The 14,171-nt window shown below is 44.9% G+C and overlaps 2 protein-coding genes across 4 annotated transcripts in view; both read left to right on the top strand.

Moving 5' to 3' along the window:
• NDUFA9 (NADH:ubiquinone oxidoreductase subunit A9) overlaps positions 1–676 on the top strand; it is a 28,176-nt gene extending 27,500 nt beyond the window's left edge. For all 3 annotated transcript variants that reach the window (XM_088143424.1, XM_088143459.1, XM_088143481.1), the window contains one exon: positions 399–676. In XM_088143424.1, coding sequence (XP_087999550.1) covers positions 399–572 — 174 coding nt within the window. In that variant the 3' untranslated portion in view covers positions 573–676. The remainder of the gene's footprint in view (positions 1–398) is intronic.
• A 214-nt stretch (positions 677–890) lies between these two features.
• GALNT8 (polypeptide N-acetylgalactosaminyltransferase 8) overlaps positions 891–14,171 on the top strand; it is a 46,262-nt gene continuing 32,981 nt past the window's right edge. Inside the window, exon 1 of the mRNA XM_088142763.1 lies at positions 891–12,338. Coding sequence (XP_087998889.1) covers positions 12,125–12,338 — 214 coding nt within the window. The 5' untranslated portion in view covers positions 891–12,124. The remainder of the gene's footprint in view (positions 12,339–14,171) is intronic.

The raw sequence follows: 14,171 nt of genomic DNA, 5'->3' as shown, positions 1-14,171 counted from the left end.
GGCTGTGTACCTGATTAATTCTGCATGCATTAGGTCTAGTGTGAGCATTGGAAGGTAAAGCGTTGCATTTTTATCCAATTTATAATTATTTACTAGATAATAATTTCTTTCTTCCCATCATACTCTTTCAAATGTAAGAAAACACATTACTCCCCCCCAAAGAACAAAAATGATCAATTTTCTAATTAATATGGAATCTTTTCAATAGCAGAAGGGAGTTTGTGATTTGTGAAAAATCAGCCCCCTCTTTAAGAGCATGAGTGGGAGACAGCTCACGCCAGTGGCCTTTTCCCCTAATCTGCCTTGGCTGAAACGATTGCCCTATTTAATTATGGCAGAGTTAAAATGCATAAATGTACGTGGAATATAATTTTTATTTCTCTCTTATATGCTTAAAGCTCCACACCACTGATAAAAAGTTTCCCGATCTTCCTGGGTTGGAGGACTTGGGTATTTCCCCAACTCCTCTGGAACTGAAGGCAATTGAAGTTCTGCGTCGCCATCGCCAGTCCTTCTGGGTGAATACGGAACTCGAGGAGGCAAAACCAGCCAGTCCGGTCACCGATATGTAACGATGGATTTCTAAGACTTTCAGACTGAAGTTACTTTGGCCTCATTTGTCTGAAGAATTCTGTACAAAGCACGTTAAATTCTTAGATAAATCACATCCATCTCATTTTCCTATCATCTTTGCTTTATTTATGATCATGAGATGCCATCATGATGGTTACCTTCTTGCGGTTATTTAGCACTTGCAGTCTGAAGGGGAGGAGCTCTTGGCCTAAGGAGTGCGGCCCAGGGAGGAAGATGTGTTACAGCTGAGGTAGTTCAGCAGCCCCCAACCCTGAGGAAAGCTGGAAGAAATTACGCAACCTTTGCTTTTTTCGCCACTACGCTGTTCTTCCAAGCCACAAAGGTTTCCCTGGGCGGGGAGCCAGGAGCATCCTCCAGCGCCGCACCATGATGCTGAAAGGCCAGAAAGAAACTGATCCAGTGGGCCTGCCTGGCCGGGATAACCGCTCTTAGCCCAGTTTAAGTTCCAGCCCTTAATCTCCCTCTGGATATTGTTTAAAAGGAGTCTGATGGCATCTCTTCAGACTAACACATTTTGTTATCTGGCATAAGCTTTCATGAGCTGCAGCTCACGTTATCAGATGATAAACTCGTTAAATTGTTTAATCAGTTTAAACTGGGATGAGGTCCAGGGAAGGGAGGGGAAGACAGTGGCTACACAGGGACAGGTTACAAGGACCATTTCAATTAACAATTGTAATCTGTTAAAAATCCAGGAGGCTTGTTGAGACCTTCAGAGGTAGTCTGAAACCTTTGGATGTTCAGCAATCTCTCACGCTCTGGTGCTGACAAAGTTTCCTTTTTCCAAGATGGCTAATTTGGGATCTGTAGCGGAGTGTCCTGGAAGGTTGAAATGCTCTGATAGTGCTTTGCCCTTGTTTGCCCTACTGCAAGGCACAGGTCAGCAACCATTTTTTTTTACCTCGGGGACCATCTGTTGGGCACCCTTCTGGTATCCTTCACCAGGCCTCTGCTCTCAAGTAGAGCAAAATGATACAAAGGTTTGATCGCTGACCTACAGCCAGACATTCTGAAAAGTAAATCTCAAGGGCCTCAGAAAATACTACTAAACAAAGCTGCAGCAGTTGATGAAATACTAGCAGAATTGTTAAAACCTTAAAGATGATGCTGTTAAAGTGCTGCTTGTTTATAAGCAGGCACAGAAGACAGCCGCGGTCATGGAACGGGAAAGCTCAGCTCATTTTCTGATATCAAAAACCTGGTTGCCAGCTTCTGACTCTTGGTGATCCTTTATGCCTGAATCTTTGGATTATCCCACTTTACCACGGCCTCGCTTTTGTCCTGCCTTCGCTTGGCTTTGGAACTTCCTGGTGTGGCCTCTGTTTGCTCTTGGGACTGGTTTCCTGGTGCCTCTCTCTCCTGACTTGTTGATTCCTGCTTGACTTGTCCTCTTTGTTTGCTGGCCTCAAACATTCAGAACAGGATTTGCTATTCACTTAAAAAGTTTTATGAGGCAGCAACGTAGACTGGGTGGGTGGGGGGATTATAACTGCCAAAGCCTGTTAGACAGACCCAGAACATTACAAAATAACCTGTGAATGTTGACCACTGCAAACCATTTAAGCTTCAGGATTTCCAAATGGAATGCCATAAAACTGCAGGAACTTTATCACACAAGGAAATTGATTTGCCTGCTCTGACAGGTTCTTAAAGAATCCCATCCGGATGGCACTCACCAAGAGTTTTTTAATCTTTACTGCAGTTAGGAATATCTCTCTTAGGTTGTAAAGCAATTAAATTGTGAAGTGATTAAGAAGGTAAGGCTCTTGCCAGTCCAATGTCCATAAAGGCTGCACAGCAATTTAGGGCATGTAAATCACAGCGCTCAACCCACAACCACAAGAAACTAAATTCCTGCAGTTTTCTCATGAGGAGCAGCTCTTCCAGAGCACAAACAGTTAATCCCCTGATTTCCCCTTCCAGAGAAGTTTCTGCCAGCCAGAACCATCTGGCTGAAAATTCCACCGCTGTGCTGTACCTGCTTGCAGAGCCACTCGCAGAGACAACTAACTGACCATAACCTCTCACCTGGAAGTTTTTAACCCCGGAAGGAGAATTCCTACTCAGAAAAATGACTTGCAGCAGAAAGATCTGAGTTTGGAGTCCTTGGTGCTCTCTGAGCTTGGTTGCTTGATTGCAGACATTTCATTACCCGACTAGGTAACATCATCAGTGCTGATGAGTGTGGGGTTTGCTACCGTTTTATATTCAGTAGCTTGCCCTACCCATGGACTCTGTGGGGTCCACAGGACTTGCCACAGAGACCCAAGAAAACATAAGGCAGACAATCATACCACAGACCAGAAGAACAGAATCAGAACCAACTCAAAACAGAGGACAGAGCAGTCCTCAAAAACCTAAAGAAGGACCAAACCATCATCATCCTCCCAGCAGACGAAGGCCGAACCACGGTTATCATGGAAAGATCACAATACGTACAAAATGCCAAAGAATTACTGGAGGACAGATAAACCTACATCCCAGGAAACACCAACCCAATTCAGAAACTAGACAACCTGATCAAGAGAACCCTCAACGACCCAACCAACAAAGGTCAAATCACAAAAGAACAGTGGCGAATGAAAAGCAGTGGACCCATCTGCCCACACTTCTATGGATGCCCCAAAATGCACAAGCCCAACATACCTCTTCGTCCAATTGTATTGTCACCAGGGGCCCCTACGTACAACACAGCGAAAGAACTTACAAAAAAGCTTGGACATCTCACAGAGGGGAGCAAATATTCTATCAACGCCCCACAACAGTGCCTCCAGAAAATGAAAGACTTAACTACCAAGGAGAAAACCACACCCACACCAACACTGACAGGGCAAGCTACCGAATATAAACAAGGAGCAAAGTCCATACTCACTAGCGCTGATGGTGTTACCTAGTCGGGTAATGAAATGTCTGCAAGCAAACAACCAAGTTCAGAGAGCACCAAGGACTCCACAATTCAACCCTGAACTTCATATATTCTCTTTTATTGGATCTGAGTTTGCTCAGACCACAAAGTGAAGGGGAAGCACTTTGTTCCAATTTTCATTTACTTCCTTCCATGTTATTTGTTCTCAAACTTTTCTCTTAATTTATGGACTCTTGTATAATTTATGAACTACTGTGCATACATTAGTTTTTATCATTGTGCCGCTTCCATCTGATAAACAGCCTTTCATTTGTTTACTATTAGAGAAAATTACGTATCAGACTCTTTAAATGTATCACTTAAAACTCTCCTGTCTGTAATCTTCAACTGGGCAAAATGGTGTGTCATAGGGCAACCATTTTTGAATCAAGGTACCTCAAATGGGCTAACTTACAGGATGCGTCCAAAATCCGGGACCAATGACTCCTGTGGGATGGAAATTTGGGAAATTTGTGGCCACTTCAGCGCTGCTGTGCTGCTGTTGTCAGCCCAGGTTACGTGATCGTCATGGGTGTATCCCTGACCTCTTTCCCACCTCCCTCTGTCCCCTGTGCCCAATCAGCTGATGGCAAAGCCCAACGGGCTAGTGGTGATTGGCTGCTTTGGAAATGCAGAAATTTGAAATCTCTTAACGGCAGTGGGCGTTGTGGGAAGGATGAGGGAGCAACTTAGATGCCTGCTAGTGAAGTAGGGCTAGGTGGAGGGCGCTGGTGGTCAACTGGTGAGCCCTTTTCCTCCCTTGAGGGAGGAGGCCCTTGGGGATATGCTGGAATGGGGAGCGGGGATGCAGTTTTCCTCACGGTCTGTTGCTTCCTTTCTTCCACCCCACCAGCAAAGTGGCAGGCAGTTCCACAGGTCAACTGAGGAGGGAGGAGGAGGAGGAGGCTCCACTGGTGCTCTCCTGAGGCTTGTGACGGGAAGGCAAATGGTGCAGGCCTGGATGGAGGGATAGATGGATGGATGGATGGATGGATGGATGGAAGGAAGGAAGGAAGGAAGGAAGGAAGGAAGGAAGGAAGGAAGGAAGGAAGGAAGGAAGGAAGGAAGATTTCTGACGCTCCCTGCCAGCTTCCCACAAGCAAAGTCAGTGGAGAAGCCTGCTGCAAGTCACTCCCACTCCCAGTGCTTTTTTGCCCTTGGTCATTCTGGTAAGGAAATATCTCTGAAACGATGACCCAACAGGTCACAGGTTGTCTAGTTAATACTATTTGAGATTCTGTCTGCTATTTTCTCCTAAAACTCGGCATTTCCCAATAGAACCGTCAGTAGTCGCAATATCCATCACCATACTGGGCCAGATTCCCAGATGGGCAGTGGCTATGGATGGCTGCTTTTCCAAAAAGGTCAGATGAATGCGTCAACCTTATTTCTGTTACAGCTCTGCCTCTGAAGATCCCTTGGTGGTTTTCTGTCAGCAGGGAGAGTAGAATGAGGGAAAGCCACTGCTTTTGTGCCCTGCTTTCAGGCTAGTTATTTTGGAACAGTTCTAAAAACACTTACTGGCTCCCCAAAATCATTTTTTCATAACTGGTGGCTTAATGATGTCCATAGACAAGAATGGCCAGTAGGAACCTACCTTGCACTAATATATTTTAATGTCTGTCCTTGGCCTGTTTCAGGCTGAGAACATGCATGCCAGCTTGTTCTATGAGCCCAGCCACACAGGAGGCTTGGGTGAGGGTTTCACACCTTTGCTTTTCAAGGAGCCAAGCCCAGCGCCTCTCTTTATTTTTATTCATTTAAAAGTTTTATATGGCTGTCCATCTTAGAACACAATTCTGGGTGGCTCACAACAACAATAAAACCCAGAACTATAAAAAAACCATAAAATGTGAAACCATAAAACCAAGACAGAACCCTGTGCCTCAGTCATCCTCTTAGGGTGCCCCACACCAATTCCAAATATACTCCGCTCCAACGCCTGGGTAAAAAGCCAGGCCTTGGCGGCCTTCTGCAAGGCTAAAAGGCTGGGGGCCTGCTGGATAACCGGGTGGGAGGGTGTTCCATAGGGCAGGGACAGCCACGCTTCTGAGATCCCGCTAGATGGCAAGGTTTTAGGGAAGGTGCCAGGAGCACGCCCACCCTTACCCAATCTGGTAGGATGGACAGAGTCTCAGGGAAAGGCAGCCCTGGGCCATGTAGGACCTTAAAGGGGATAAACAACACCTTGAATTGTGCCTGGAAGGAAACTGGGATCCAGTGCAGCTTGCTCAACAGAGGTGAAACGTGGGCAAACCTAGAATCACCCAATACTGTGTGCACTGCTGTGTTCTAGACCAGTCGTAGCTTCCACGTGGCCTTCAAGGGCAGCCCCATGTAAAGTGCATTGCAGTAATCCAAACAGGAAGTGACTAAGGTCAGAGTGACCATGAGCAAGGCCTCCTGATCCTGGAAAGAGCGCAATTGCGCATCTGTGTAAAGCTCCCCCCCCCCCAGCCATGGCTGCCACCTGCTCGTCAAGCAGAAGCTGTGAGTCTAGGAGGACCCCAGAATTGCACACCAGCTCAGTCGAGGGAAGTGCAACCCCCGATTGATGCCTCACCTGCCTGCCTGTATTGCATCTGATCTGACATATTACTGAAAGGAGCTGCCCTGATGGTGCACGTGCCATAGATAATAAGCAAAGCTACTAGTTAATTCTTCCAACTTTGCTGTCCTCTCTCCCTCCACTGGCAGGAAAACCATCCTGATTGGATTGTCACCTCCCAATTGGATTACTGCAGTGCACTCTATGTGGGGCTGCCCTTGGAGAGTATTTGGAAGCTTCAGCTGGTGCAAAATGTGGCAGCGCAGGCAGTTATGGGTGCCATCACTCAGCACATGTGACACCTCTGCTCCATGAGCTGCATTGGTTCTGGTAAGCTTCCAGATGGAAATTCATGGTGCTGGTGGTGACCCTTAAAGCCCTTTATGGCTTGGGGCCAGGCTACTCAGGGACCGTCACTCTCCAGCGGTGCCTACCTGTCCAGCAGGAGAGGCATGCTTCAGGCCCCACCTGTAAGAGAGCGCCACCTAGTGGGACCCAGGAGGAGGGCCTTTTCTGCCATGGCACCCATCGTTTGGAATCTCCGGCCTTAGGCAGGGCATTAAAGACCCGGCTTTGCTGTCAAGCCGGGGTCCCTGGTCATGTTTGGTTATGCTGACTATGAGCTGTTTGATTATTCTCAGCTACTGTTTTATGCTGTGTTATGTTGTTTATGTTTTTAATCATTGGTTGTGTCTTTGTTCTGTTTTGTTTTAATTGTTAGCTGCCCAGGGTCAGGTGTATGAGATGGGCAGCCATATACATTTATGAAATAAGTAAGTAAAAAAGTCAATCGTGGCACTGCAGGTGGAATGAGGAACGTGTGGTGCTGGGTCCTGCCCCTTATCTCTCGGTTTCCTCTCCTTCTAAAACCCACTTCATCACAGCATTGCAAGCTGAATTAAAGGAGCTAGCCCCGAGGAGCCACAACCCTAACCCTTAGGATTCCCCTTCCTTTTCTTTCCTGATAACCAGCGCCGCCCTGCAGGCTCCTCTGTGCTTGGCGGGGGAGCAAGAGATGTGGGGCCAGTCCCCGCCATTCCACTGTTTCCCTCTTTGGGCCTAGCAGGAAACCAGCGAGGGCTTACTGAGCTAAAGCGTGTTCAGCCCTGCTGGCTGAACGACCTAGAGTAAAAATTGGACTTCCAGAGTAGGCAGAGAAATAGAGAAAAAAATGCTGCCAGAACAGGATGATAAGCAATTGGGTGCAAGTGAGGAAAGGCCCATGGAAAGGACTGACCGTGCGTTGTGCCCGTGCAATGGCGGCGTAGGAAGCAGAGGGATCGCCTCGTATTCTCACTGTTGCAGTCACGGCAAGGCGCTTATCCTCCACGCAGGCAGAAATACAGGACTAGTGGCCAGGTGGCACGGGGTGTGCGATTGACATGCACCGTTGCCTGACAGACTAACCCTGTGCCAGCTCCTGTCTAATGTCTAAAAGCGTATTTATTTTGCTCCAGAGGATTAGCATTTGACAGGTACCTTTGTACGCTCTGTCATCATCTTTGCATCCATCGAGGGATACGTTCCAACACTGGTGACCTCATTCATCTTCTGGTGCCTTATAAAATCTGAATTTATCCTGCTCTGTGGGCTCAAACTCCCGAAAGGCAGAAGAGCAGGAGACAGCAGAGCAGGGACAGTGACAAGGAAGTTCTCTGCCCTCTGAGAGGAAGTATGTATTTTTAGGCAGCTCCAGCATAAGCGTTCACCTCATTTGTATTCCATTTATTTTATTTTTATTTGTCTGGCACTTGCTGTTTAGACAGCTTACCTCATTGTTAATTGCTGCCAAGCAAGTAATGGGCTGAAATAAACAGCAGCCGACTTTGCCAGAGGAAAACCACTTTACAGCAGACATCTTGCTTTGATTAGACCCATTTTTAAGGGCAAAAGTCTGGAAAGTATAGCAGTTACATTTTGAACCAACGATGGATACTTGGTTTTAGAGGTTAAGCATGAAATCAAAGCTGCAAGGATTGTGGTCCTCATGTGATCGCAAAGGATATTCACGAGGAAGGTTGCAGAGAAGCTAGGAAAATGTAGGTGTTATGGAGAGTGAAACATTAGCAAATCTCTTTGACAAAAGATGTCACCTGGATCAAAAGATGGAGGAAAAAGAGTTTGGGTTCTGTGCAGAAGAATCTGAACAGAACTTGCAGGGCATTAAATACTAAAGAAGGATGAGAGGACACCTGTTAGATAACTTACCCTCTGAACAAAACACAGTGGGAGGGACATTTAAAATGTCTGATGCCTACAAAACAACCAGATTGTACTTTTTATAGGCATTGTTAGTATGAACAGGAACTCTTGGAATCATAAAAGCAGCACTGCAACTGTTAAGCCAACTGCTTCAACCCAAACCCTCTCAATTAGTGATAGTCAGTCTCTGTTCTGCCACACACAGAATTTAAGGTTGACAAACAAATGACAAAGATGTTAACAAAAAACATGAAGATACAAGACCAAATAGAATTGATGAATAAAACAGGTTTCAAGACTGAGAAAAGGTAAAATACTGTATCTTCTTGGATGCCTCCCAGTTGGCTTCTAATTCTGAGCAAATGAGAGTGATTTCATCTGCAAAATGCCTGGGTAATTCGTCATAATTTCTCCTATATATTTTGCACCACCCTTCCCCGGTAGGGTCCAGGACACTTTAAAAAGTGCCCTAGAGAGCAACATGCAGATGCAATAAAAATGCAGATGTGTATGGATCTATTGTCACCTTTACAGCCATGATGTAGCCCCATGACCATGTGGTCATAGTGAATTTTTGTCTTCCAGCAACATTGTTCTGGGTGTCTCTTCCCTTGTTTCATATCTTCTTCCAAAGCTCCTCAGATCAGCAAGCTGGAACAGGCTGCTCAGGAGCAAGCGTTTTGTCTATTCCAGAGGTATTCTGAGCTCCTGACAGAGCTAATGGCTAGATTGTTGTGAAACCCCCAAATGCCTTTGAAAGCCCATTGGGTCCAGCAGGCACAGATGGGGCAGACCATCTTAAAGAGTCTATCCTCTCAGCAGTCTGGCGGGATTGGTTAATATTCTCATGAGAAAGTGGTCTGCCCACACCAATGGTTGATGGAAATCTCTATCACCACAGGTCATGTCTCGTGTATTGAAGAAAAGACCATCATCCTCCACCTAGGCTTCAGTGACTCACACCAGGTCTACCCTCATGGATGAGGATGGATTTACAGCAGACAGACATGGCATGTAGGAGCATCAGCTTCAGCCCTAGCTTCCCAACAGTCCAACTACCTTGAAATCTTGCATGACTTACTGACTTACAGTAAGCAACACGCTTCCTGAAGATTGAAACTAAGTATGACTAGACAGAATTCTTCACATCATGGAAATCAACTTGGTATGCCCCATATAACTTCGTTAGCAACTCCCACCATATATATTTACAGGACAGGAAAATCTAAACATGTGAAATGTGCCTTGCATTTCAACTCTTTCTCAACCAATCAAAATAATGCACACTGGTAACTTTAAACGTATGCTATGCCTCCTCAGCTCTGTCTTTCAGATTATATGGATATTTAAAATTACTGTAGAAATTCATTAGTTAGATAATGATCACAAAATTTCATGTTATTAGTTCAAAAGGCATCAGTTTATAAGTAGTAGATTTTGGACTTACAATTAGAGACTAAATTATTACTGTTCTCTGAAATATTTTCTGCTGTCATTCGTCTTAATCCCCTGAATATTACTAGAATACTGATTTCTGGCAATTCCACATTGCACCTGACCCTGATAAATTAGTATTGATTGTCACATCAATATGAATTTCTCATGTTGTAGGTTCTTTTTAGGGATGATGACAATCAGATGGGACATATTTGGCTTAGAAAAAAGTGTTTTATGGTACATATATGTACAGAATAAACCTGATGCTAATTTGTGTTTATCATTAACTCTGTTTTTAGAAGTTACATGATTACATTTTTATCATTAACTCTATTTCTAGAAGTTTGTTGTTCTCTATCCTATTATACCTTAATTTCCGTAGTTATGATTAACCTTGAATCTCTATGTGTACATAACACCATCTCACTCTCTCCAAAAACTGGGTGTGTTACTGAATCTCTCATGTTCTTACTCCTCCTGTATAATTTATCTCTTCTTAAAACTGCCATTACTCTTCCTACTTGCTTGACTGCTTTGCTCTTAACTCTTATTCCTGTTCCCCTCCCTCCCCAGAGTTATTTGCTGCATGTGGCATCTTCTTCCAAGCACCTCTGGGTCCTGAGGTCAGTTGCTTTTAAATCCTCCTGGGCTTTCCTTGGAGTTTCTCATGGTTCTCCTCGAGACAGTTGTGGCTGGTCTTCTCCCTCGCAATCTCTCTCTTAGTCTGCATACATCTTCCAAAGTTACTGGAAGTCTCCTCTGCTTTGGAGATTCTTCTTAGCTTCATCTTGGCATTTCTTCCTTCCCAAGTCTCTGGGTAGTCATTACGATTCTCCACTGGCTCTGACAAAGGGCAGGAAAATAAAATACTGCCCTCTTTTGTCTCCAAGTTTCTTCTCACCCAGACTACCCCCCCCCGGCCCCCTTGGGGTGAAGTTTGCTGAGGTGCCCACCATTGCTTTTCAACCTCCAACACAGACACACCTTTCCTTTGCAATGTCTTGTTCCCCCTGAGTCTCCCTCTTGCACATGCCCGCCACACTCCTCCCCCTCCTGGTTTCAGTGAGAGCTTTGCCAGGTCTCTCTTTGCCTTGGATACCTTCTTGTCTCACATCTTCTGCTTTCCCTTCTGGTCATTTCCTGGGCGTTCAGGTGTTAAACTTATTTGGGCTTCATACTACTTGTCTTCTTCTTTCTTCTCTCTGTTCTACTCCTTTTTCCTTTTCTTCCTCTAGACCATCAGCAAGCCATTCCACATCCTTCTCTTTTCTCCAACAAATAACTACACCACTACACATTCTCAGTTCTTTTAATACTTATCAGCCACACTTCTTATCTTCCAGAAAGGTAATTACGTAGATGCAGCTGGACATGCTCTTTATGAGAGGGATGCCTCCAGCAGGCTGATGACCTTGGTCAGAGACAGGCTGAAGCTGTCCTTTCAGATCACAAATCCCTCCTGAAAACGTGGCTTAGGAAGTAGTCATCTCAGCTTTGGGACAGAGAGGAAGAGGCAAGTTTACAAGAGGATAGCAGGGAAGGGAAAAGAGAGAGAGGAACAGAATGGGAAGTTTCAGTCCTGGAGAAGCAGCCCATATTCAGCAGGGAGAATGTGGGTGGCAGCAGCAGGGCAGAACTTCCTCCTGAGTGTCAGAGGGGAAGATGCTGCTTAGCCAGGGGCCGTTCCCAAGGACATTCTTCCCGTCCAGCTTCACTGGCACAAGTTCCAGAAAGGGCTTGGTGATCTCAGGTCTGGGCTGGGGAAGAAAGATTTTAGAGGGAACGCCTCCTCGGAGGCTGAACTGTGGATTGCACTGGGCAACTGGGGTCAGTCTTAGGATTCAGAGGAGTCAGTGTTGCGAACGCATCTGCTTCTAACATTCACTTTTGAATTACAAAAATCTAAGGGCAGACATAAAGCACGTAACGTGCATTCCTGCTGCAGCATTTGCCTGTGTAAAATTCATCAGGCCTGGGCATTCATCAGGCCTGTGAAGCGGTTGCATTGTGTGTAAGATTTTGATTGTACTCTCCCATGTGTTATGTTTATAGTTTTTAATGGTTCTGGTGGTAATTGTTTTGGTAATTGTTTTTTGTTTCTGTATTTTAATTGTGTGAGCCACCCAGAGTCATGTATATGAGATGGGTTGTTACATAAATTCAATAGATAAATAAATGCAGGTCCTTAGTTGGCTGGAAAGTTTTGTTGCATTTGCTTTTGTGTGACACTGTTATTCTTAACCCCACAAATGTAAGGAAAAGAGCTGAGCTCCGCCCCCTGCTTCTAGGGACTATAAACAGCCACCACTTGCTTCTTAGTTATTCAGAAAAGTCTTCTTCCATAGGAGAAACTGGGCTGTCTCTACAGTGTAGTAGTGGAATCCCTCCCCTACTCATCATCTGGACAAGATAACTTGGTGGGAGCTACAAGGTCTGCGATGGTGTTAGGACGGAAGTTGCCAGGTGTCTTTCCTACATTGCTTATTCTGCTCTTTGTTGTGAACATTTTGTTTGTGATGCACGTGAAACGTGAAATGCAAAACCTAAGGAGGGTACGCAGTGGACATTTAGAGCAACGTTCTTTGGATTCTGCAGGAGAAAATGTCCTTGTTGAACATCTAGAAAAAATAGAGATGATGTTCCACAATATATGTAAGTAAGAAAAGTTGCCACTTCTAGTGGGGCATTAGAGTAATAGGATCTTGTTTTCTGGGTGCTTAACAGTGTCCAACATGAGAGTATTGTAACAATGTGCAGAGGGTTCAGAACTTCATTGTTCTGCATACCATGCGTTCTGCTGCTTCAAAACTTCAAAACTCTGTCATTTTCCTCTGACTGATCTTTTCTGGCCTTTTCAGGAAAAGTAATTTGAAACAAAGCAGACCAGAGAGAAACAATTTTGCCTAATATATGAAATAGATTAAATAGTAAACCTCTCTCTCCCCCCCCCCCAGTTACTATTCATAAGGAATAATCTGCACATATTGTGGAGTTAAAACAATTGTTTAACAAGTGTTATATTTCATCACTGCAATTTTTGAAATTTCAGTAATGAATGTGAAATCTAGTTTCTAAATCCAACAATTTATAATTGTTGGCATCTCTTTGTAATTCTACAACTAAATATTGCAACATGCCGTCTACTGCCACCTATCAAATATAAAAGTAGTCAACTACTAAATTCTCTTGAACGCTGGGCACAAAGCCATGCCATTTACGAAATACTCCTAGGGTGCAAAGGATGAATGTTTCTTAAACAGATCTTTGCTCCAAAGAGCTTATGAAGTGGAGGAAGGGAAGGCAAAGGGAAGAGTAAAGGATTCTCAGAACAGCAACTTATAACCCAAGCCTGCGGGCACCTTGCACACCCAGTACCTACCAGGTCCCATGCCTCTCCTGATTTTACTGAATTATTTTAAGATGCTTTTATAAGCATGGGAAGCTAAGATGCTACAAGGATGCTTCTGCAACTGAGGCCTGGAGGCATTCTCAGACAATAAAAATGCCCATAGAATATCACTAATGCATTGCCTAGAAGTGGCCCTGGCATCTTCTCAGGATTCCAGGTTGCCTGTCGGCCCTAAAAAGCTGCGGACACTTGCATTATGGTAAGGTGTTGGGGTAATCACTTTATAAAGAAGGCAAAAAATAAAAGCGTTTATAAAATGAAATATGCGGCTAAAAGTGCACCATTCTGAGTGTTGGCTTAACCAGTGTGCTTTTTAATTATCCTGATTTTTTATTTTAAACAACCATGTTTTTTAAAAATTACTTTCAGCATTACAAAAGAGATCTAACAAGAGAGCAGCAGAACCCTGAATATGTCCACTCAAAATAAGCCCCATCTCATTTCTAAGATCTTGTGATGATTTTGTGTTCTTGCCCCAAATTCTACAGGGTTTTTGGGCATTCTTGCAAGAGAAATGTTACTTAAAAACAAATCGGTGTGTTCTGTAAGCACCATTTAAAACTGCACAAAGCCATAGTTTGATTCATCGTAGTTTACTGAGTAAACAGCAGTTGGCATGCTTAAGTCATGGTTTACAAATTCAGCGCCAGATTCACATTCCCTGCTAAGCCAAAAGTAGTGTTTTACTATTTTACTTTTAGACCATTCTTCCTCAGGGAGGCACTGGAAGCAAGTTATACGGGGGAGGGGGACCCCTTGAATAAAACCACTGCGTTGAAACTGGCAAGGCTCAAAAGCAGTAAGTGCAACGGTTGAAAGGAAGGTAGTCCAAAAGCAACATAAACCCAAGGCATGTCCTCCGCCCTCTGTTTTCTGGAAGGAGACTCCTCTGGCCCAGCCAAACGCCCCTCGGGTGCTGAGCGCCCTCTGACTCCTCCTCGGTGCAATGACGCCCCCTGGCGCCCACGAGTCCTCCCTCCACGGGCGCTCGGCAATGGGGAGGGGGGGCGGAGGAAGGGCCTAAGGGATCCCTTAAGGCCTTATTGGGCAAAGGCAATTTGGACCTTCCTCAGCAG

Source organism: Python bivittatus, unplaced genomic scaffold (genome assembly GCF_059951505.1).
Source record: "Python bivittatus isolate LINGU-HERP-01145 unplaced genomic scaffold, Pbiv_v1 ctg000010_np1212, whole genome shotgun sequence".
NCBI lineage: Eukaryota > Metazoa > Chordata > Lepidosauria > Squamata > Pythonidae > Python > Python bivittatus.
Note: the sequence above shows the minus strand (reverse complement) of the source record. Positions and strands in the feature narration are given on the sequence as shown.